Below are 23254 nucleotides of genomic sequence, written 5' to 3'. Positions count from 1 at the left end.
AGCGGTCTAACGGTAAGGGTAGTGAAGCATGAGGATAGATTGCCTGGGGAAGGGGTGTGAGCTCCAACCTGGGAGGTTTTCAAGAACAGGTTAGACAAACATCTGTCAGGGGTAGTTTAGGCACAGTGGATCCTGCCTTTGGGCAGAAGGGTGCAAGGTCCAAGTCTGATATCTATGATTTTAAGGTTTTCTGGAGCAGGGGATGAATCTGTCAGTGCATCTTGATATCAGTTTCATGCAAAATAACAAGAAGTGAGGTGTCTCACTAGAAAAAGTAAGATTTTGGTAGGAAAAAAAATACTCTTATACCAAGATGCACCCTTAATTACACTGGTTTGACTTTTCTGCCAGTTCTAATAAATTATATAAGGAGTGTTCTGATTTACACCAGGCCAAGAGTAGAATCATGCCCCATGTTGTTCTGCTGGTGGCCAAAATATATTTTTTACTTTACCCTATTTATTCAGTAACTGATTATCAAAGACATTTCCTAAGGGCTCTTCGTTGTTCTTTTTTTTCCCCTCCATTTCACATATCATCTGCTCCTACTCATTACATAGGGCAGCAGCAGATTTGCCACCAAGGGAGCTTACATTTAACAGCAAGAGAGGAATCTTTAGCAGCTTCCATCCCAAGAGACTGCAGGATGTGTAGCTTTGATTTTATTGCTGTAAGTTAGGCAGGGATGAAAGTGATGTGCACTGTCAGTAAACCCTTAAGGTACTGGGTTCCTCCAGCAGTTTGACAAATGTCTTCCACTCCCACTAAAGTCACCAAAGACAGCGTAGGAAGAACAGGTCATCACCTTTCCTTACCCCCCTCTCAGTTAATATGCTGGATAAGGGGCCATGAGTTGTTCCCACCAACTCTGGAGTGCACACACCCATAGCCGTGGGGTGTAAATGCTCTTTAACAACCTGTAGCAGAACTATAGGAGTATTTAGGATGCAAAATCAAGAATAGCATCGTGTCCACTTGTCAGATACAAAGGCAGGGCTGACATAAGAGCAAATGGGTATTTGGTGAATTAAAAGCAGTAAGAATGAGAAGTATAAGCTGGAATTGCAAGTTTTCTTGCAATCGGGTTGGTGAAGCTCTGGAAAAGCCTCACAATGTGAAAGAAAAGAGGTAAAAATACCATAATAACACAAAGCCTGAGGAAATGAATGCTTCATCAAAGCAAATGTTATAATTTGGCTTAAAATGGGTTAACATAGATGAACCCAGAGAACAAGATCAAATCTGGATCAAAACCCACAGCACCTGCCTTTTCTTCCCACTTGCCCCCATCTCTCTTCAGAGAGAGTCCAATCCCCACCTGGACATTATTCACATTCTGGGTGCCCATCGTTTTCCTTGCTTGGGAGAGCAAATCCCATGTGCAGTTCAGACTGGAAGAGGTCATCTCTATAGGAGAGATCATCCCTACACACTTCCAGCTCCACTCACTGCAAGGGCTGACAAGTGCATGGCACGGGGCTAGGCGAGAAAATTGTATCTCTGTAATTAGGTAGGTGGGCGTTATTTGAGCTTAAGAAGCCTGAGCAAAATAATATAAGCATAAGAAATTGTCTTATGAATACAACTGATGACTGTTTGAGAATGTTGTCTGGAGGTGTTTGGTATCATTTGCTTCTACAGCAGGTTAGGGGGTTTTTTTGAGGTCGAGTAGCTATCTCACGCTGCAACAACTGTGCTGCCGTTCTGATTATGGGAGAGATCATGTAGCAGCAGCAGAACTGAGGCCTGACAACATCTATCCACAATTTTGAAATTGTTTTGGGGTCACTGGTTCAAAAATCTGCATGACTTAGTGAGGAACAGAAGTCATAATCTCTGAGAGATTCTTGGTGGGCATCAGAAAATTCAGACCATTCTCCTAACCCAGGTTGGATGTTCCAGTTGAAGACAGCTCGCTCCATGAGCTGGGTCCTCATCCGTGCAGTAAGAATATGTGGCACTTGTCCACACCACAGGATGATAATTCCATGTCACCCACCTCACTGGTCTGGGCACAGACATCTGTCCATATGACAAGAAGCCCATTCACATTGGTGGGGGCAAGGTAGACACTGTGTGTGTAAGAGCTTTACTCTTTTAAATTACAAGTAGATACAACTTATGGCTATTTTATTGTTGTTATTATTGTTACTTAACCCCTGTCTACCATTTGACAGTGAAGCTGATGGAAAACTTCTCATTTCTGTGATCTTATACTCACTAGGAGCTCAAGCTCTTTGTTTTACTCTGGGTGGGACAGAGTGTCAGGTAGTCTCCTAGCCAAGTATTCACCTTGCATGTTTTTTGCTCAGTTTCCCAAGTCAAACTGATGACACATTTTCAGTCCAGCAGAATAACAGGCTAACTCTTTGTGGTAGCTAAAACGAACCATTATTAGAACGTACATGCCGTAGACGGTGAGCTCTAGTTTGAAAACATTGTGGTGCAGATCCTTTTCTTTGATTTTTAAGTACTAGGACTCATTTCTCCATGCTCAGGACCAACATCAGGCTGATCACCAGACTTGTCTTAGCCATACTGTCAATGCACAATGACATATGGATGGATATCTTCCTTTTTTTTCAATTTTTCTGTTGTGATTATTCTGATTGTGCCTACCTAGGACTGAAATATTTAAGGGAATGTCTCTTAGAACATGACTGTTAGTTATAAGAGTCCCTGCAAAGGCTTGGCCATAAAAGATCTATGCATGACAGAGTTTGGGGTCTGCACCCTCTTGGCCAGCAGATGTGTTTATGGAGGGTAAAGGTATTTCCTTCAGAAAAGGGTGATGTAGATCATCTCTTGAGGTTACTGTTTTGGCTGAGTAAGTTTCTTCATTTGCTAACCCTCAGAAGATGCGCTCCTTGCTGTAGCATCCTCACGTGCACTCCCTGTGATGGACAAGAACAGAACTGAATCCAACCTTAGACAAGTGTTCGATATATTTAGCTCCCTTTTCCACTTGCAAATTGTATGACTATAATCAGAATATCTGTCATCCAAAGCTTATCTCCTGACTTCTAATTGCTTGTAAATCATCCAGCCTGTGTTTGAGGTTTTGCAGTTCTCTTATTCCTCTCTGTTTAAACAGATCTGCAAACCCCATTGCTTTAGCAGCTAGCTGCATCCTCAAGTGCTTGGGATTAGAAAGCAGGAAGATAATGATTTCTCTTCATTTCACAGGTGGGCAACTGGGGCAGAGACAGGGCAGCTGTTTGAAAGTCATGCTGTTTAGGACTGAGCCCTTTCTCCCTCAGGAACCAGAGATCCAGCCCCCAAACCATGCTTCCTCTCACAAGCTGTTTATAAAAAATGGCTTTTCAAAGAATCACAGAATGTTGTCAGTTGGAAGGGACCCACAAGGATCATCAAGTCCAACTCCTATCCCTGCACAGGACAATCCCAACATTCACACCATGTCCCTGAGGGCCTTGGCCAAATGCTGCTGGAATCTTGTCAGGCTTGGTGCCATGAGCACCTCCCTGGGGAGCCTGTTCCAGTGCTCCACCACCCTCTGGGTGCCTCAAGAACCTTTTCCTCATGGCCAACCTCACCCTCCCCTGCCACATCTTCCTGCCATTTCCTCTGCTCCTATTGTTGGTCACCAAAGAGATCAGCGTCTGCCCCTCCTCTTTTGTGCACTGGGAGCACAATAAAATTTTTCCAGGTGAAACTAAAAATCATTTTTTAAAAAAGTATTACCAAAGCCTGCTGCAGGGGGCTGAGCAGTTCCTTCCAGTTCTCCCAGCACACAAAACTCCCTTCTCCAAATTGAGCCTGTAAAGCAAAAACTTCTGCAAGCCGAAAAATTGCTTAATTGCCTCAAATTGATTCCATGGTTTTATTAAGATATTTGCCCAGGTCTATTATGGTTAATTATTTGTATTACAGTAGACTCTGAGGCCCCAAGCAGAGATCAGGGCCCCATTGTGCTAAATGCTGTACAAGCACATAATAACAAAATCACTCCTTGCCCCAGATAACTTACAATTACGCGGAGAGTTGCAGTGGAAACATACCACAGCTCGTGTGAAAATACCTTTTAGGAGAGTTTAAAGTGGATTTCAAAAGCAAAAAGGGTCCCTTGTGAGACCCTGGGCTGCTTTCATTGTGCATGTTGCCTGCAGCCCCGCTCTTCTTGCTGAGCTCCGGGTGGGAAAACATCGAGGGAGAATATTGACACACAACCAACAGAGGAACTCCCCACCTGACCTGAGGCTTCATGATGGGAAGAGGAGGGGGGAATAGAAAAGAGGAAAGAAAAGTGAGGAAAACAAAACAGATTCCTGTGCTGCTTTCCCTTTCACCTTTCGTTTGTGCTTGGAAGCTCAGCTGCGGGAGGTTCATGAGGGAGCTTGTTTCCCCGGGGATTTCCAGCCTCATTTTGCAGATGCAAAGTGTTTCTCTGTTTAGATAAATGTTAAGATGAGGACTCAGCTTTCAGGTAGCCTTGAGGAGACCCTGCACTCGCTGTCACTGCCTTTCTCTGCTTCCCAGCCTGGGTGAGGAAGAGGAATACAAATGCAAAAGGGGAACCCTACGCTTATCCTTCCCCTTCTTCCCACCCCATTCCAAAACCAAATCTCTGTGGCTATGTCTTGCCCATGGACAGCACATCTTGCTTATCAAGGGATCAGCATTAGGGGAGATGTCAGGAAAAATTTATTCACTGAAAGGATTATCAGGCACTGGAATGGGCTGCCTAGGGAGGTGGTTGAGTCACCATCCCTGGAGGTATTGAAAAGATGGCTAGATGGGGTGCTCAGAGATATAGTTTAGTGGTGGACAGGTATGGTTGGACTTAATGACCTCAAAGGTCTTTTCCAACCAAACAATTCTATATTTCTATGTTTTTCCCACACCTGCAAGAGAGTGGGGAGAGTTTGAGACCTTGAAACCTTCCTGGAGGTGATTCTCGGGGCTGGGACTATGGCAGATTTGGGGTGAATGGCCAGATGCTGATTCCACCAAAGGTCTTGCTTGTAGCCTGAGTGATGCCGAGCTCTGGGTGCCCCTCTGGGGATGCTCAGGAGGTGCCTCACAGAGAAGCTGTGCATCTCTGCATTGCTGAGCTTCTTCTGCTTTTCCCTGCATCATAACCCGGGGTTGAGAGGACACAAAAGGCAGCAAATTGTAGCCCAAAACCAGGGAAAAATCCAATTGTTTCCAAACACTAAACTCAGGCCTCAAGAGGAGCGGGAACCTCTGGAGATGTCTGTGTGCATGTGTGTATAAGTCTGTGTGTAAAATGGCCTTGCAGAATCCCCCAGCTTTAGCAGGGCTTTGAAAAAGATCTGGGTGGTGATTCAAAATCCAGGTTATGACCTGTGACCTTTGGATGAGAAATTGTTGCCATTTAGGATGTGTTAGGAGGTCCATCCTTTTCATCAAATGCGTGTTTCTTCTTGCTGCGGGAGGCAATCACACCGGTATATCATTAACTCGCAGAAAAGGAGGCTGTAAAAGAAGTTGATGGGGGACCTTAGCCCACACCCTGCTGGGGTCTGCTCAGAGCACAATATCCCAGCGACCATGAGATTAAGCTAAAGAGAAAAGTGAAAATGCTTTTCACGATTCACACGCCCTTTAGATTGTTTTATTAAACCATTTGAATAGGGATTTCCCTTTCGGCCGACAACGGGGCCCGGCCAATGCATAGTTCTAGGTTGCTATGACTTAGTTGGTGCTGGCTAATCACAAGTGAGGGCAAATTTCATATAAAATATCTCGAGCCATTGTCAACCTAATGCAGCGTGACAGTGCCAGCACAAAGGGGGATTCATTCACCCCAGCAGGTAATAAGGACGATTTGCCATACCAACCAGGCAGTCTCGAGGGGGGCTGTCAAATACGATCAGAGCAACGAAATGGAGCCTCACATTCCATTCTCAGGTGGGCGAAGGCAATCCTTTTGTTGGACCATGTTGCTTCTGATAACAGAATGCAATTATTTTTCTATATTTTTTTTTTATTCCCCACATCCCATTGACCAGCGGGTCTGTTTTGCATAGGGGTCTTTGGGGCTTGTCTTTTTTTTTTCTTGCCCTTTTTTTTTTTCAAGGCCAGAGGTGACCCCAATGATTCTTTAACCTGAAACACACCCCAGAGAATTTCACCCTAGTCCTTCCCCACTCCTTTTCCGCCTTCCCCTTTCATTAAGGACTCAGTCCTACCACAATGAACGTGCTGTATCTCTGCTAATAACCCCCAATTGGCACACAGCTTTCTTTTGTCTAGAGCCTCCCAGGGACATCGGGTGGTTGAGGAGATGAGGGCTCTGGGGAATCTGGGGTGGCTGGACGGGCTGAGAGGTCCATGATGTTTCAGGACTTGATACAGCGATGAAATATTCAGAAGAAGGCATTTATGGGACAGCGGGAGGGGGGCATCAGACATCAAGTGTTTCACACATGACCAAGCTAGCAGAAAGACAGATAAAACGTGCTTGCATTAAGCAGGGTAGGTAAGGAGACATACATGGGAATGATTAGATCGACGTAGAGATAGGGCAATAGAGAAAGAGATAGAGGGATGTTTGTTTTGCAGGTATCAGACTTGGGTTACTGATACCAGACTGTCCTGCTGATTTGCCTATCTCGGGGGTCTGGTTACCTGTGATCACCTGGGGTTATTTTGACAGTAGCTAATTAGGGAGAGAATTCCAACCCTCCACCCACCCTCAGCTTACATGGGCTCGGAGGGCGACAGGGAACACCAGCCCCAGCTCCCAGCATCATGCACGAGGCTCCTGGGTTGCTCCAGAATCTGACAATCTGGCTCTACCTGTTTCAGGTAGAATCTAAAAGGTTTGGAAGCACGAGCACCACACTGGAGGTTGCAGCTCTGTTGTGCAGGGTGCAGTGATAAGCAAAAGCAACCAGCAGAAAAAAAGTATTTAAAAAAATGGAAAAAAAAAAACCAAAACGTACCCCACACCATTCAGATGTTTTAGGGGAACTTGGCCTTCAGGATTTTACAAGCTGTGTTAATCCAACCTCCTTCAATCCAACATTCCCTCTTATCTGTATCACCTTCATGTTCCCTGGCAGGAATTGCCCATTTAATAATTTCCCTCCAATGATCTGAATCACAGCTAATCTGATCAAATGTCTTTTTAGGGCCTTTCATCTTCCCAGGGATGTGTTGACACTAGTAGGTTGGTTCAGAGGAAACAAGAACTCAATCAGAGCTTCGTTCAAAACACAGATGGGACCCAAACCTAACCTTTCCTTTAAGATATGCAAAAGTGTGGTTAGCTTCTTGTTATTATGCTTTGCATTTGCATAAGTCTTTGCATTTTGAGGCCTGATTTTTAAAAGGATAAAAAAAAAAAGTCAAACAAACCCCTGGAGCTGGATTTTGATGAGAAATGGTGCAGAATCAGCTGGGCATGGAGTTGGCATGGCTTTCTGTGAAGAAGGGCATAGGCTGTGGAGTCACTCGGAGCCTGGCATGGATCCACAGGCAGCTCCTTGGCTGGCATCACTTGCTGCAGTGTGGGTGCTCCAAAACTGCATTTCTCCCACCACTGCATCTACTCTTGGAGCCATCCCCACCTCATTTCAGGGTTAGACCTGAAAGCCTCAATTATCTGCAACCCTCAAGGACTGGTAATTTTGTAAAGTGGGCTTCCCCAGACTTGGAGATAAGCCCACCTGGGAAATGCTGCTAAAGACTAGGGGACCTGAGACACAAGCCTACACACCAGACAACAGTAGCAGATGTTTGGGTTTCACTAGTATATGGCTCCAAATCATTCATGTCAGTCTGTAAGTCTACACTGAGATTGTAGTCTTAGAAAAGGATCTTTGGGGAATGGATTTAATGATCCTTCTAGAATGAGATGATCTTTAAGGTCCCTTCCAACCCAAACCATTCTATGATTCTGCATCCAAGAGATGTCAGGCAATCATTTAGTCTCTGCTCTTGTCCAAAGGATCTCATGCAATCACACTCTTCTAGAAAAGATTGATAGGGGTTTATATAGCTCTGGACACACCTCTGTGCAATGCAGAGCTGCTCTGGAAAGTCCTGGAGCTACTTCTGAAACCTATAATGGTTACAAGCCCAGATGAAGTGCTGACAAGAAAGTATCCACATCCATACAGCTCAGCACAGAGGCACATTGCGGTACTGATGTTCTCATGGAAGGCCCTATAGAAAAAGAAGTGATCCAAGGACAAGCATGACTCCAAGGGTAATAAGGTATCATGAAGTACTGAGTGAGAAGAAAAGTCCTCCCTTTTGCCCATCCCCTCTGTAATGTTGTAGTCTGAAAGGACACTCAAAGCTCAGACTATGAGGTGTAAGTTGAGGTTTCTGTCTCTGTCCTGCATGGACAGTATGCCAGATGTGGTCTGGGGTGTCAGTCAATAGCCATTCAGTGAATCCTTGAGTGTTTCTTTATGTCTCAGGATATAATATATGTCCCATAATTTTGTCCATTTTTGCAAACAGGGAAACTGAGGCAGAGTGGCACAGTTACTTCTGTCCAGAGAGGGATTTTGTTCAGCATTTGTAGCCTACTGAGCGAGGTAGTCACCATGGTCTGATCTTCCTAAGCCTCCAGAGCCTTCTAAGAATAACAGCAAGAACTTGACAACAAGACTAATACTGTTGTAATTGAGCAGAAAATCAAGGCCAGGACACTTGGCTACTGGTCGTTTGGGCTTGGAGTGGAACCAAGTAAAGAAATTAAAGTTTTAAAAAAGCTCAGGAACTCTTCCTAAAGCTTTGACTTTGGAAAGCAGTTTCTAATCAGTATAAATATGGCCAGTATGAATCATAGAATCACAGAATGGTTTGGGTTGGAAGGGACCTTAAATATCATCCAGTTCCAACCCCCCTGCCATCAGCAGGGACACCTTCCACTAGACCAGGTTGCTCAAAGCCTCATCCAACCTGGCCTTCAACACTTCCAGGGAGGAGCAGCCACAGCTTCTCTGGCCAACCTGGGCCAGTGTCTGACCACCCTCACAGTGAAGAATTTCTTCCTAATATCTAATCTAAATCTACTCTTGTCCAGTTTCAAGACATCCAGTTTCAAGTTCTGTCACTCCCTGCTCTTGTCAAAAGTTCCTCCCCAGCCTTCCTGGACCCCCTTCAGGTACTGGGAAGCCACTAGAAGATCTCCCCAGAGCTTTCTCTTCTCCAGGCTGTCCTCATAGGAGAGGTGTTCCAGCCCTCAGATCATCTTGGTGGCCTCCTCTGGACTCTCTCCAGTAGGTCCATGTCCTTCTTGTGTTGGGGACCCCAGAACTGGACATAGTACTCCAGAATACAACACAGGCTGTCGACTTTCATAGAATCATAAAATGTATTGGGTTGGAAGGGACCCTCAAAGGTCACCTAGTCCAACCCCCCTGCAGTGAGCAGAGACAGCTTCACTAGAGCATGTTGTTCAGGGTCCCATCAAGCCTGAACTTGAATATCTCCAGAGATGGGACCTCCACTACCTCTCTGGGCAACCTGTTCCAATGATCTACCACCCTCATATTGCAGAATTTTTTCCTAATATGCAACCTAAATCTGCCCTTGTCTAGTTTAAAACCATCACCCCTCGTCCTATTGCTCCCTGCCCTCGTGAACAGTTCTTCCCCAGCTTTCTTAGAGGCACCTTTCAGGTACTGGAAGGTCGCTAGAAGGTCCCCCCAGAGCCTTCTCTTCTCCAGGCTGAAAAACTCCAACTCTCAGTCTTTTTCCTCACAGCTGCTTTCCTGCACATCATGTCCTAGCCTATATCAATAATTAGGATTGTCCAATCCCAGGTGTAGGACTCTGCATTTGGCCTTGTTGAACCTCAAGAGGTTCACCTGGGTCCACTTCTTCAGCTTGTCCAAGTCCCTCTGGATGGCAACCTGTCCCTCTGGCACATTGACTGCACCACCCAGCTTGGTATCATTAGCAAACTTGCTGAGGGTGCACTCAATCCCGCTGTCAATATCATTAATGAAGATATTAAACAGCACTGGTCCCAGTACGGACCCTTGAGGGACACTGCTTGTCACTGTCTTCCATCTGGACATTGAGCCATTGGCCACTACCCTCTGGATGAGATCATCCAGCCAATTTCTTATCCACTGAACAGTCCACCCATCAAATCTGTATCTCTCCAAGATGACACTAAAGAATTTGGGAACGTGGTCTGTGGAATGATCCACCTTCCCACCAGGAAGCCTTACTTGTCCCCTCCTTTTCTAGCTGTGGTGCTGAGCACATCCAAGGACACAACTTGCTCCTCTTCACCTTCCCTAATGGGTAGAAGATGCATCTTTGAAAAAAAAAAACAGCAAGTGTGGTACAAAGGTCCCTTTTTGGGGTAAGGGGGTCATTGAGGAGCCTTCGGTGCCAGGCCAGGAAATGTTGTTGCAGGAAGCCAACATGCTGAGGATGGGCTGGGGGAAATATGAACCCTGGAAACTGAGGCTTCTCTGGAGAAGAGCTGAAGGAAGCTTGAGGCTGAGCCAGCCAGCTTATGTAAAACCTTTTCAGTAGGTTTATCTGAGATGGGATCCTCTATTGCTACAATCAAGAGGAATGTGGTGAAACTGAAGCTCACTTGCCTCCAAGGCCACGAGAGCCAATATTTTGTTTCCAACGTTCCCAGTATTTTCCCCAGAAGCAATGTCAGGCTCACAACAGCGGTGACACTTCTGTGATCCTCCTCCTCCTCCTCCTCTCCTCCGCTACGATGGGAACAACGCTTGTTCCCCTCCAGCACTTGGGCACTGTCTCTGCAGCGTGGATGGATCTGTCAGCTGGCGTGTGCCAAGGGGTTCCCTGTTCTCCATCTTCAACTGGTGTTGTGCCAATATTTAATAGTCATGATTGGCAAATGATTTACCTCTTTGTGATCATAAAAAAAAAAAAAAGAAGAAATGCTTTTAACATTTTTTCCCACCTTCCCTCCTCCTTTCCCTGAGGAGAAATATGTCCTATGCTCTGAGACACGACCCTTCATTTCTTTCCTCATCATATTTTGCCAAAGGGATTGGTCTAGTGTGATGAGCTTTGTAAGACAGGGGACGTCATTCCTATGTCATGAAACCTTAGATTTTGGCTCTGAGGGATCTGCTGGTTGGCAAGTTTAGCACAGAGGCCAGCAGGGATGAGGGGACTGGAGTGTCTTCTCCTGGTATCTGGGACAATCAAGGCTGTGTTGCTGCAGGTGGTCTTTGCCTATCCTGCACACAGATTCCAGGGCCAGCAGGCAACACTGTTCATCTTGGGATAAGTCAACACTGAACTCTGCATATGTTTTTGCAAATTCTATGAGCTCTGACTCACCAGTCCCGTTGGGTTTCAATTCTGCCGTTCAGAATGTAGCTGTGCCTGCAAGGCTGTCAGTGTGAGCCTACAGAAACCCACCTGCCCTGGGGATCACCAGCTACTTAGCAAGTGATGAGGCTCTGGTTCAAGGCAGACCTGAGAGGTACCCTTCAAAGCTGAAGCCTTCCTCCAGCCTTGGCTTCAGTGTAGTTGCACTTAAGGAGCAGGCACTGACTTTTACACCATCAGTACTTCAGCTCCTGCATCCATGGTGAGGAGCATTCAGTATTAATCTTTTCTAGCATCCTTTTCCATCCGAAGTGGTATAACATGGGTTTTCATTCAAGCCCTTCTGGTTTAGCTTTCACTGTGGAGGTGTTTATGGGTGACCTTCTCCACAAGTGAATGGCACAAGGTCTCCTACCATATCTAGGTAAGGTGGCTCTCCTTCAAAATGGAAACCACAGTGTGCTGATAGCAGCTGGGTAGTCCTCTTTATACTACAGTCAAAACCAAAATTCACTTCACCTTGAGTCAAAAACTAGGCTTCCAAAACTCTCAAACCTCAATTCACGAATTCCTGACCATCTTCCTCCATTGGATAACACCTTCTTCCTCTGGAATCCTCATGATGTCTAACCTGCAAGAAGGACCTCGACCACAGTAATCACAGCGAAATTGAGTTGTTAGGATAGGCCACCAGTGTAAGAGGCAGGGCTGTGCTGGTCCAAATGCCAGAAGCACTAGTCTGCCTCCTGTTTTATTTCCAGTGTCTTGATTCTTGAGGTTTATTTAGATTTTTTTTGTTTCCTTAATCCAGAGTCAACGTAGTGTCAACTGTTGTGCAGATCTTAGCATGAGAGTTGTGGGTTTGTAACCCCTCAGGCCAAGGAGGGAATTGAAACCTTTTCTCACACTCCTTAGGTACATGTTTTACCAGACAAATGAAAGACTTTATACCTTCTGCCCCTCAAAGATGGGTGTCTGAAATAGCTGACACGACAGGTAGCTTTCTCTTGTCTTTTAGCTTTGAAAAACAAATCTGAGAGAAAACAGCATGTCTCTTCCCTTTCGTCCTGCTAAGCAGAGATGATATTTTCTCTATTTTAACCCACTGGCTAAGTGATTTTCCCAAGATCACTCAAGAAGTCTGTGGTGTTAGAAATTCAAAGCTTGCAGACACACCATTGTAGTGTCTTTCCTAGTGTGGGCCTAGAAGTAGGATCCTCTATTCAAAAGTAGACATGCTAATGATGGCTGGGAGGAGTGGCCAAGATGTGGGAACTCTTTTTTTCACTGTCATATATTTCCAGGAGCAACCTGAGACAATTCTATTCTTTTTCATGGTGTTTATACATCATCCAGCCCCAAAAGACAAGAAATTGGTGTTTCACTCCAAAAGATATTTAAAAATTATAGCAATGAGTCCTGGGCAGTAAAAGTTTGTTAGCATGGGAGGTTTGTCTCCACAGAGTAGTCAGTAGCTGTCCTGGAGACATCAACATTCCTCATGCAAAGGAATTTCTACACCTTTAGAAGAACCATCTAGAAAGTTGGGATGCTGAGTGGGAAGCCCTTAGAGCAGGGTCTGTGTCTACTGCTTGGTTATCTGTTCTCCAGACTGCTGAGATCTGCAACCCAGAACTACTTCAAGCAAGACTCCCTTCCTTCTTTCTTTCCTTCCTTCCTTCCTTCCTTCCTTCCTTCCTTCCTTCCTTCCTTCCTTCCTTCTTTCTTCCTTTCTTAGACTGTACATATCTCTCTGCTTTCTTCTAAAGAAGAGTCAGTGGAAATAGTGGTGCCTCCTTTCTAAAATATCACCTGCTCTTTGGGCTGTATTCCAGGACACTGGACTTGCAACTTCAGCTCCCAACACATCTGAAAGTGGGTTGCGTTTCTCAGTCCCAAGAACCTACTGTTACCACCAGACCACAGTGCAGAGTGGAAGGAAAGATTTAGGATGTCAAGAGTGGGGACAACGGGGCTCAGTACTGTTGTACAAAGGCAGTAAAAAGGGACTGTAGTTTTTTTAAGCCCAAAATAAACCATGATGTTCATCCTTCTACTTCACAGTATTCCTTCCTCCCTCATATCTGGGATATCTACCTGGTCTGAGGTTAATAATTGAGTCATTCAGAGAAAGATCCAGGGAAAATAAGTCACTGTCTGGGCAGCAGAACCCACGAGACCAGATTTCATATATTAGGCAGTCGAGATATTTATGCAGTTATTCATTTGCCTTCTTCATCCCACATCTTGATGACCCTTTGTACAGCTCCAACAACCTTCTGCCAATGATTCTGAAGACATCACTGAATTTAGCATTGTACGCTCCTGAAGAGATAAGCAAGATTGTCCTCAGGTGTATGGTTAAAGAAGCAGAAGCACAGACTGACTAAAGGATTTGCTAAAAGTCACGTTAAAAAGTCCTGTGAAAGCAGGAAATAAAATCTTAGGTCACCTCATGTTCAGATCCCTGAATTCTCATATTGATACTGCTCAACTCTGTGTTTTTGCACCCCAAAATGTTTCTGCTGCTTGAGATAGTGAGGTCAGAGGTGTTCTGCACTGGACATTTGGGCTCATAACTTCACAGACCTGGTTCCTTTGAAAACAATTTCCAGAAGTGACCAGTGACCTGGAGAGCTCTGCATAAGAGGAAAGCTGCAAAGCATCCCTAAAGGTCCTCTGTAAGTCTCAACACCCTTTTCATTGATAGCCAATGCCCACAAAAGGGTCCAAAATGGGGTACCTTGGAGCACAAACCATCCAAGTCTCTAAGCCCTGCAGGGAAACTTGGGAACAGGCAGGAATTACACAAGCTGAAGCCAGAGCTTTGGTGACCTTATGCTGCACTGAAAACAAAGTGGTTAAAATGCTCTTAAGTCAACATCCCCATGAGGTATTAGTCCGCATTAACCTTCTTTTGCCCAGATGACTTTCCAGAACCTTTCTTCAAGTCATAACGAGCTGTTTGTCTCCTGCTACCAGAACCACCCAGAGAGGAATGAGGCGACCTGACAAATATACTGCACTTTCCTGTTATCTTTGCTAAGTCTCTTGCATTTTTATATGGCACCTTAATAACCCCTCATTTCCATTACAAGTGCATGCTTTCCTTCTGCTTATCTGTATCTCTATACACACCTTCTCCATTCCTGCAGCCACATCGCCTCCAGCTACAACCTGGGGAGCTCTTCAGAGCTCAGCAGGGTCAGGTCTGCTTAGTAATCAGAGGACAGTCCTATAACTTAGGAGGTGGCAGGACGTGATTCACACGATGGCCTTCTTCCATCTACGTCAATATTGAACTCCGTGCCTTAAGTTAGGGGTAGGAGATGTAAACCCAGTGCTCTAATTTCATGGATTCATTAAGAGATCTGCTGCAACTTTCTCAAGAGACAAACTCCTCACCTCGGTGCCCTGGGGCCAGATTTCAGCTTCTTCCCTCTGCTTGCCTACATTCCCCAGGTAGTTACGATCAGATACAATGCTATTTGCTTCCTGTTGTGTGCAGTTAAGTGGTGGCTGCACTCCACCCCAGGGGTGGCTGCATTTCAAAAGCAAGGGGGTGATTAGGGGGTGTACAGGCTGTAAATGGCATTGGGGTCTTTTCTGGGAAGAGGAGAGCTGAGTATAATCGGTGCTTCTTAAGGCAAATCCTATCAATACTCTCCCCAAGATGAAGAAGGCTTTCAGTGAGGGTTAGCAACAGTGGAGAGTTTAGGTAACAGACCTGGGATTTAGGCAGAATTGGGTATCTCCAACCAAAGTTGTGCTCCTGTAACTCCTTGTTCAGATGCAGCCAAGTCCTGGAAAATGCAAAAATCCCTCAGACTGCATTGCCTGAAGTTCCCTGGGTTTTTTACCCCTGTACTGGGCACTGGTGAAGCTGTAGCTCGGGTGCTGGGTTCACTTTTGGGCCCCTGACTCCAAGAAGGACGTGGAGGTGCTGGAGCGTGTCCAGAGAAGGGCAACGGAGCTGGGGAAGGGTCTGGAGCACAAGTGTGATGAGTTCCCAGCTGAGGGGACTGGGGTTGTTTAGCCTGGAGAAAAGGAGGCTGAGGGGAGACCTTGTGGCTCTGTCTAAGTCCCTTGGAGGAGGGTGGAGAGAGGGTGTGGGTCTGTTTAACCAAGGACCAAGTGACATGACAAGAGGAAATGGCCTCAAGTTGCACCAAGGGCAGTTGAGATTGGATGTGAGGAAGAATTTCTTTGCTGAAAGGGTTCTGAGGCATTGGAAGGGGTTGCCCAGGGCAGTGGTGGAGTCCCCATCCCTGGAGGGATTTCAAAAGATGTGTAGACATAGTGCCGAGGGACATGGTTTAGTCATGGTTTAGGGGACTTGTCAGTGTGAGGTTCATGACTGGACTTGATCTTATAGGTCTTTTCCAATTGGGGTGATTCTGTCATTCTATAATTTTGTTTTGATGAGCTTTGCACCTGTACTCACAGAGAAACACCCCTGTTCTGAGATAATGGCTCCTAGTGAAGCCCAGGTGAGATCCATGACCTGTGGACTCCTAAGCCAAGGCCACTGCTCTCATACCCATGCAGAAGAAGGTTTTCTGCACAAACACCATGACTGTAGATGCTTTCTTGTCAGTCCCAGCATGGCAAGGCATAGGGGTTCTCCATGGAATTTCCAAACACCAGTTCAGCACCTACAGTACCTTCCCAAGTAGCCAAAGGCCTGGATCATTCTCTCCTCCTGAGCAGAGGAAGAGGTGATTCCCAAGTGATGAGAGATAACCTACCCAAGCAACGTGCTTTAGCCACTACAGCTCTCAGATAAGAGAGGGAACAAGAAGAAGAACTATAATCTTCTTCTCATGTCCATGGCATAACCGCATATCAAAAGATTCCAAGATTAGTTAGGCCCCAATGGGAGGAGGTGGAAGGTGTGTCAGCTGTGCTCTGATCAGACACTATACTATCTACCTCCCTACCAGAGGGTAATGCCATTCATCTCACCAGCTTATCTGGTTGGCTTCTACAAGGAGATTTTGCCTTTTGCAGACACTAATGGCTGCTCATCAATGTCTGTGGAGACACCATACCAAGCCCCCAACACCTAAGATTTGGTTTCAGGGTTCAACCTGGGTTTAGGCAAGTGCAAAATGCCAAGTTTCCAGTCCTGTTAGAACTGGACTCATCTGTTCATGCTCAAAAGCTGAGCTTTCACATAGCTCAGGAACTGCATGGTCACCATCTGCAGAAAACTAGGATCCTCCAGGCTGGACAGATGCTGAACAAGGTTTTTTCAAAATCTCATTGTGGAACTAAGGGTTCCTGCATTTTCCTTTTTTGGTTCTTGCCCTCGGTGACTTACTAACCTCACGACGCGTATTGACAACATGTTCCAGGACATTGCTCATACCTTCAGCTTGTAAGTTCATGCACACTATTTGATTTGCATATTGTTGTATTTGGTAGTCTTCCCAAAGCAAAGTGGTGATACACAAGTTCTTACTTAAGCCTTCAATCCAGCCGGGACTGCTCTGCAAGCATGCAGTTTTGATTTTTCCCCAAGAACACGTTGGCTTTTTGGCTTGGCATATTAAAATCTCCTCGCGTTAGTAAAGCCTGGAAGCATCTAGAAGGTAAAGATGAAGCCAAAATGCCAAGGGAAAGCTCAGGTCAGCAAAATATAGTGCAGAGAAGGTTTGAGTGGTTTTGAGTAGTCACTTCATCAACTGATGCAAAGCTCAGTAGAAGCTGATGAAGGTGCATCAACTGAAAGCTTAACCTTCTGCCTTTATGGATCCATTCATAGTTCAACACTGTCCTAGTCTAATCATCTGAAAGGTATAAGAGACAACATGCTTTCTTGGCTAACTGGTCTATAGGCATGAGGTGAGCTCATGTGGGGAAGAGTATAGGAGGTTAAGGAAATCAGTAGGATCATCGTGTCTTCTTAAATTGCCTCAAGGGTTTGAGAATAGCCCTGTTCATGATAACAAAGACATCTTGCTGAAGCCAAAAAGCATGGCAGTGATGTTTTCTGAGGTGTGGTGTTGAATGCCAAGGTGATTTTTAGTGAGCGAAGAAATATAATGAGACCAAAACGGAGGGTGGAGGGCAAATAAAAATGGATATTTTAGTATATTCCCTATTTACAAAGAGGTTTGAAATGTTTGGTTTTCATTTTGGCACCACGTAGAAGAAGCACTGGCATGCAGGAAAGTCAGGCCAATGCTGAGCTGCCCTTCTCCACCCAGCTCCAGCTAGGATTATGGAGGAAGGACTCCACACAAAGACCAAGGCTCCTAACCATGAAATCTTTGGGCTGATGCCACCCACCATCCTGAGGCAATGGGCAGAAAAGGAAAGCTCGATTCCAGTCCCCTTGGCAGGGACCTTAATTAGGCAAGTGAGCAAAGCTTTGGATAGATGCAAGAAGCCATGTATTGAACACTGTTTCTAAGTGAGGAGGACAGCTTAGGAAAAAGAAGGTGGCCTCAGGATGGAGGGTGGGGACAATGATTAGTTTACATATTGAGGACTGAGGAGTATCTAGCCATCCTGGCATTTTCCTACCTTCTAGCCACCAGCAGCTCTCCCAGTCAAGGAGGAAGTGATGCTTTACTTGGTGCTGGTCTCACCACTAAGCATGGAGGCTGTAATTTTCCATGTTGTGGGAACATAGCCCAGATTCTGTGCATCTTACACCAAGACTGCAGTTCAAGGTATGGCTACGTGGTGAGTTGCCTGCAAAGTACCATGTAGTGTATTCTATAGGACCTCTGAAAGTCAGATTTGCTCTGCTTTTTGTTTTGTCATGGCCCCATCCTAAGACCTTAAGATGACCTTAGTCAAAACTTCTTGGCTGACCTCAGTGGGCTTGAATCAAGCCTGATCCTGTCTACACAGGTGCTTATTTCCTAGTATAAGAAAATATCTTTGGAGTAGGTCCAAGCCGGACCACAGGGAAGAAGAGTTTCCTGGCCTCTTGCCATGCCCTCGAGAGAAGGTGTTCACAGGGTTGATCATAGGCAGGTGTGGTCCCTTCACTGGCCACTATTCATTGATTTCTCTCTTTCACAGCTACCAGAGAATCAGCCTTTGTCCATGCCATTGCTTCTGCTGGAGTGGCTTTTGCGGTGACCAGATCCTGCGCCGAGGGCTCGGCCACCATCTGCGGCTGTGACACCCGCCACAAAGGCTCTCCAGGAGAAGGTTGGAAATGGGGAGGCTGCAGCGAGGACGTGGAGTTTGGGAGCATGGTGTCTCGGGAGTTTGCAGATGCGCGAGAGAACAGACCAGATGCTCGGTCAGCCATGAACAGGCACAACAACGAAGCTGGAAGGACCGTAAGGACATTTAGTTTCACCTTTCTCAATCTCCCTTTAACCTTTTCTTAAGCAAACCTAAATCTGGGCTGGTTTATGTCATGAAATGTTGACACCTACCTTATGATATTTCTTGTCAGGGAAGTGACCCAGGAAGGCTATAAGTACTTTTACCCACCCAGATGTAAATGTCTACCTTGGAGTCAGTGTTTCAGATGTCTTAGAAGACAGATAGGTCTAGGGTGAGATTTCATCCCAGCTTGAAGGAGTCATTTGAAATAGCCCAGTTAATGATGCCATAACTGTGCCTGTCCACCTTGACCAGCTGTAGGAAGAAGGTGAGCTATACAGCCAGAGATGTCTGTACTGTAGACATCTGAAGAGAGATGGACCAGGGTTTATGGGGAGGATTCAGCTGCTTAAGTAAATATAAACTTAATATAAACTGAGATATTCTGAAATATCCAGACTGTCTTTGAATTGCTACTGGGAAAGGTTCTGTGTCTCCTGCAGGTCCTCTGCTATCCTGGGACTGATGCCTTAAACACCTCTGGAGCTCACAAATAGCATTAGATGCATGTTTAGGCAACTGAATCCTAGTTTGAGTGCAACTGTCCATTCCCCTGGGATCACCACTCTGATCTGTAGGGTGTAGGGAGTATCACAATCCACCTGAGAGTGGAGAAGAGTAGGAGAACATTTTCCACCACCCCTTTTCTCAACACTGTTCCATTTCCCAGTGAATATTTAAAGAAAATGAGAGGGAATGTGATTCTGGTACCTCCTGATTAAACTTGGACCATGCCCCAAAACCAGCTAATGTGTTTCACTTCAGTTACGGAACAAAATGTACAAGGGAACTGAAAGCACAAAATCTTGCCCTCATCACAGTGACTGCCTTGTACACAGTGAATCTTTTCCATAACATGGAACATTCCCAGTAAGAGGACATTCTCTTTTTCATCTCAAGAATAGCCCATAAATGCCAGAACATCTATGGGAAACAATTTGTGGCATTCAATCAAAAACCTCCTGCTAATGGAGACCATTCTGCAGATCCTTTGAGATAACATTTTTTTTCACATAATAAATGTGAGGTAGTTTATCCCTCAGTGGAGGAAAGATACCTCACTGTAGTCAAAAGAGATTAATATGGTCTTATTCCCTCAGAAGCAGGCTTTATGCATGCTTAGGAGAACATGGCTGTGCAGTGAGCTATAGAAAAGCCACTACATTGCATTGTTGCATTGTTCTAGGAAACAGCTCTCCTCAAGCAGGCTAGGACTATGGTTTGAGCTCTTCAGGTGGACACTGTTAAACACTGGTGGAGTTATCCTACCTAACACCATGGGAAAGCTAGTCTGAAATAGGGAATATAACCCTTCAAAATTAAATACCACCAGAAACAAAAATTGTCCACAATGAAGATGACCACAAGCAATAATGTGGTTTCTTCCAGCACTGGTCCAAATTATGCCAGGTACCTCAAGGTATGGTGCATTGCTGGTGGCAGTTGCTGGGACAGATAATGAGATAAAAAGGACTGTGGAGAAGCTGGATAGAGTGGAAAGAAGGGATATGCCTTAAAGTGAGAATCCTTGGAAAAACTGAGCTTTGAGCAAATATCCCTGTAATCACAGACCTGCAGAATATTTTCTTATTGTAAGTCTTGTTACTTGACATTGAGTTATTTTTGGGCATTTTAGAGATATCAAAGATTAGAGCTCAGATGTCACACAGTTATCTGAAATCCTGCTGTTTTATAAAACACTAGTGTTTTCCGTTCTTATTGTGCCAGCACTCATGGGGTAGCTCTTCTATGCCTTCATGCTCAAGTGTTTCCAGCTAAACCCAAGCCATAGGCAATGTTTCATATTACTTCCCATATGAACTCAAACCCTACCACCAGTCCAGAAGCTTTGATTAAGTTCATCATGATTATATGAACCAAACATTTTGTGGTTCTCTCTCATTGCTAATTACAACCTCCTTTGCGGTGGGTGATACTCCATAAATAACACAGGAAAGCACCTGGTGAACACCAAGGTGCTGATTCATGGCAAATCTTTTGGATTCAGGCTGGCACTAGTCTGTTCATGTACCCAGAAATTTGCTGATCAGTATGAAATTGCAGATTATCAAATAAGTTGCATAAGACTGTCTCCCACCTCAGAATACTGGAGGGCAAGACCTCTAGAAACCTTTAGACTCATTTCATAAGAGGTAAAAGTGAACAGCAAACTTCTGGGACCAATAATCACCTTTCCATTTTTCTCCAGGACAGTGTTTTATGTTGAAGTCTAAGCCTTTCAAAATCAAACTTTTGGCTCCTACTTTTTTCCTTGGAATAGTTTTAGAAAAATCAGAAGTCTGGCTTAAAATGAAAATACATTACTTTTCAGGTTTCTGAACATAGCCACAAGCAAGACTAGAATATTATTTACTTAATGAAAACATACATAAAAGATGGAATTCTGGACTAGATCATTAGGACATTTCATATTTCTTTAATTTCCAATGGAATAGCTGTATATTTCATTGACAAAAGCATTTTAGAAGATTTCTATGTTCTTCGCTTCTCTGCCTAGATGTGTCTGAATTGTGATCCTAGGTGACAGCACTGCAATATTCATCCATGAATGTTGATAAGATAGAAGTTGGTATGCACAGAAATCACTTCAGCCCATGGTGAAAGCACTTGGTAGATGCTTAAAGTTGGGGTGGCAATCAGAGAGTCAGTAAAAACAATCAAATTGCAGAGATTTTATCCGTCTCAGATCCAGCATCTGTGCAGGGCATTGACTGGAGGATAAGGTGATTTTTTTGCCTACAAGTGTGTAAATAGAGCTATGAAAACACTGTAGTTCTTCAGGAAATTGTGGATTAATAGCAGAATGAAATATGTGTTTTGATTACAGGCTAATTTCCTTCTATTTTGCCTTTCCTCTCCTCTTTTTCAGTCTATTATTGAACTCATGCATCTTAAGTGCAAATGTCACGGCCTCTCAGGCAGCTGTGAAGTCAAGACCTGCTGGTGGTCTCAGCCAGACTTCAGGGTCATCGGTGACTACCTCAAGGACAAGTACGATAGCGCTTCTGAAATGGTGGTGGAAAAACATAGAGAATCCCGTGGCTGGGTGGAGACCCTCAGGCCCAAATATAACTTCTTCAAGGCTCCAACTGAGAAGGACCTGGTTTACTACGAGAACTCACCAAACTTTTGTGAACCCAACCCTGAGACAGGTTCTTTCGGGACCCGTGACAGGATCTGTAATGTCACTTCCCATGGGATTGATGGTTGTGACCTTTTGTGCTGCGGCCGCGGGCACAACACGAGGACTGAGAAACGTAAAGAGAAATGTCATTGTATCTTTCACTGGTGCTGCTACGTCCGCTGCCAGGAGTGCATACGAGTCTACGATGTCCACACGTGCAAGTAAAGCAGGCAAAACCCTTCACTGGGCTCCAAGTGGAGAAATGGATTCGAGCCTACTTCCTCTGAGGTTGCAGACATGAGAGAAGTCTACTTTTTTTGATAATAAAAGAATAAAAACTTTTTAAAAAAGGCTAAAACTGGTTGGATAGAATAGGTCTAATGACTTCTGGGCTGTCCCGAGGTAAATCTGGCAGTCATACAAGTTACACCCTAACGTTGCCTCCTGTAGGAGACAATAGTTTTTCAACCAGCCAACAACACAGAGCTGGAAAGAAGAGCATCAGCAAAAGCATGGATTTGCTCTGCTGTCACCCATCTGAAGTGACTCGTGTGATTAAGTGTCCTTTGATAGACTTCCATCTTCCTAAGTATCTCCTTTTCCCTCAGCCAGGCAGAGGTTGTGCTGGATACCAGCACTAAGCTTTCTGAGATCTATTTACGTATCCAAATGGCCTCTGTGTATAATATGAGCAGCAACAACAGCAGCAAAAGAAATAAAAGAGATAAATTTATGTTTTTTAAAAATAAAAATGCAAATCCTTCTTTGCTTTTGCCCTGGAACCAGAGAAGTCTACAAATGTATAACAGAGCTGTAGATTGGTCAGGCTCTTTGTGTGAACTTTTTAGCATAGTAGCTTCTGCCAGTTTTGACATAGTAACATCTGTAGAGAGGGAGGGAGGGGGAAGGAGAAGGAGAGAGAGAAAGAAAGAGAACTGCTGATGATTTCCTACAAGTGCCCTGTTGGCACACAGGTGATGTGCACCATACAGAAAAGTTTGGTGCCTGATATGTGAAGTGAAGAGGACTCGGTGTGTGCATTGATAAGGAGACAGTCCCATGAAGGGAGATGTTGCTCCAGCTGTGGGCTGGTACATGTCTCAAACAAAGAGCCTTCCTTGGAAACATGAGGTGCAGAGCAAGTCCCCTGGGGCTGGAAACTCACTGCTGACCATAGGACATGCAGCATCCCAGCTTGTTGCCATAGAGGAGGAAAGGGAAAATGTTTACCCCTCCCACCTTGTTAGAGAACACCATCACCGACTGTGGAAAGTGCACTTAGTCCATCTGCTCTCTACTCTTCATGCAGGCTTCCCCCTGGGCACTTAGCAAAAGCCTTAGACCACAAGCCTGTCAGGAACATGACTCTGAGGACTGCTTGTCACCCCTTAATTAATGTGATGGTGAACCAACCCACCACCACTATCCCCCACAAACTGGAACAGTTTCAGACTCGAGCCAAATTTTGTTCCACAC

The 23254-nt window shown here is 45.0% G+C and overlaps 1 protein-coding gene across 1 annotated transcript in view; it reads left to right on the top strand.

Annotated features, from left to right (window-relative positions):
• Positions 1-22513, top strand: part of LOC104524011 (protein Wnt-3a) — a 40121-nt gene extending 17608 nt beyond the window's left edge. The window contains exons 2-3 of the mRNA XM_010166757.2: positions 18319-18584; positions 21524-22513. Of these exons, the coding sequence (XP_010165059.1) occupies positions 18319-18584; positions 21524-22003 (746 nt within the window). The 3' untranslated portion in view covers positions 22004-22513. The remainder of the gene's footprint in view (positions 1-18318; positions 18585-21523) is intronic.
• The last annotated feature ends 741 nt before the right edge of the window (positions 22514-23254 follow it).

Source organism: Antrostomus carolinensis, unplaced genomic scaffold (genome assembly GCF_000700745.2).
Source record: "Antrostomus carolinensis isolate BGI_N321 unplaced genomic scaffold, ASM70074v2 scaffold7994, whole genome shotgun sequence".
Classification (NCBI taxonomy): Eukaryota; Metazoa; Chordata; class Aves; order Caprimulgiformes; family Caprimulgidae; genus Antrostomus; species Antrostomus carolinensis.
Note: the sequence above shows the minus strand (reverse complement) of the source record. Positions and strands in the feature narration are given on the sequence as shown.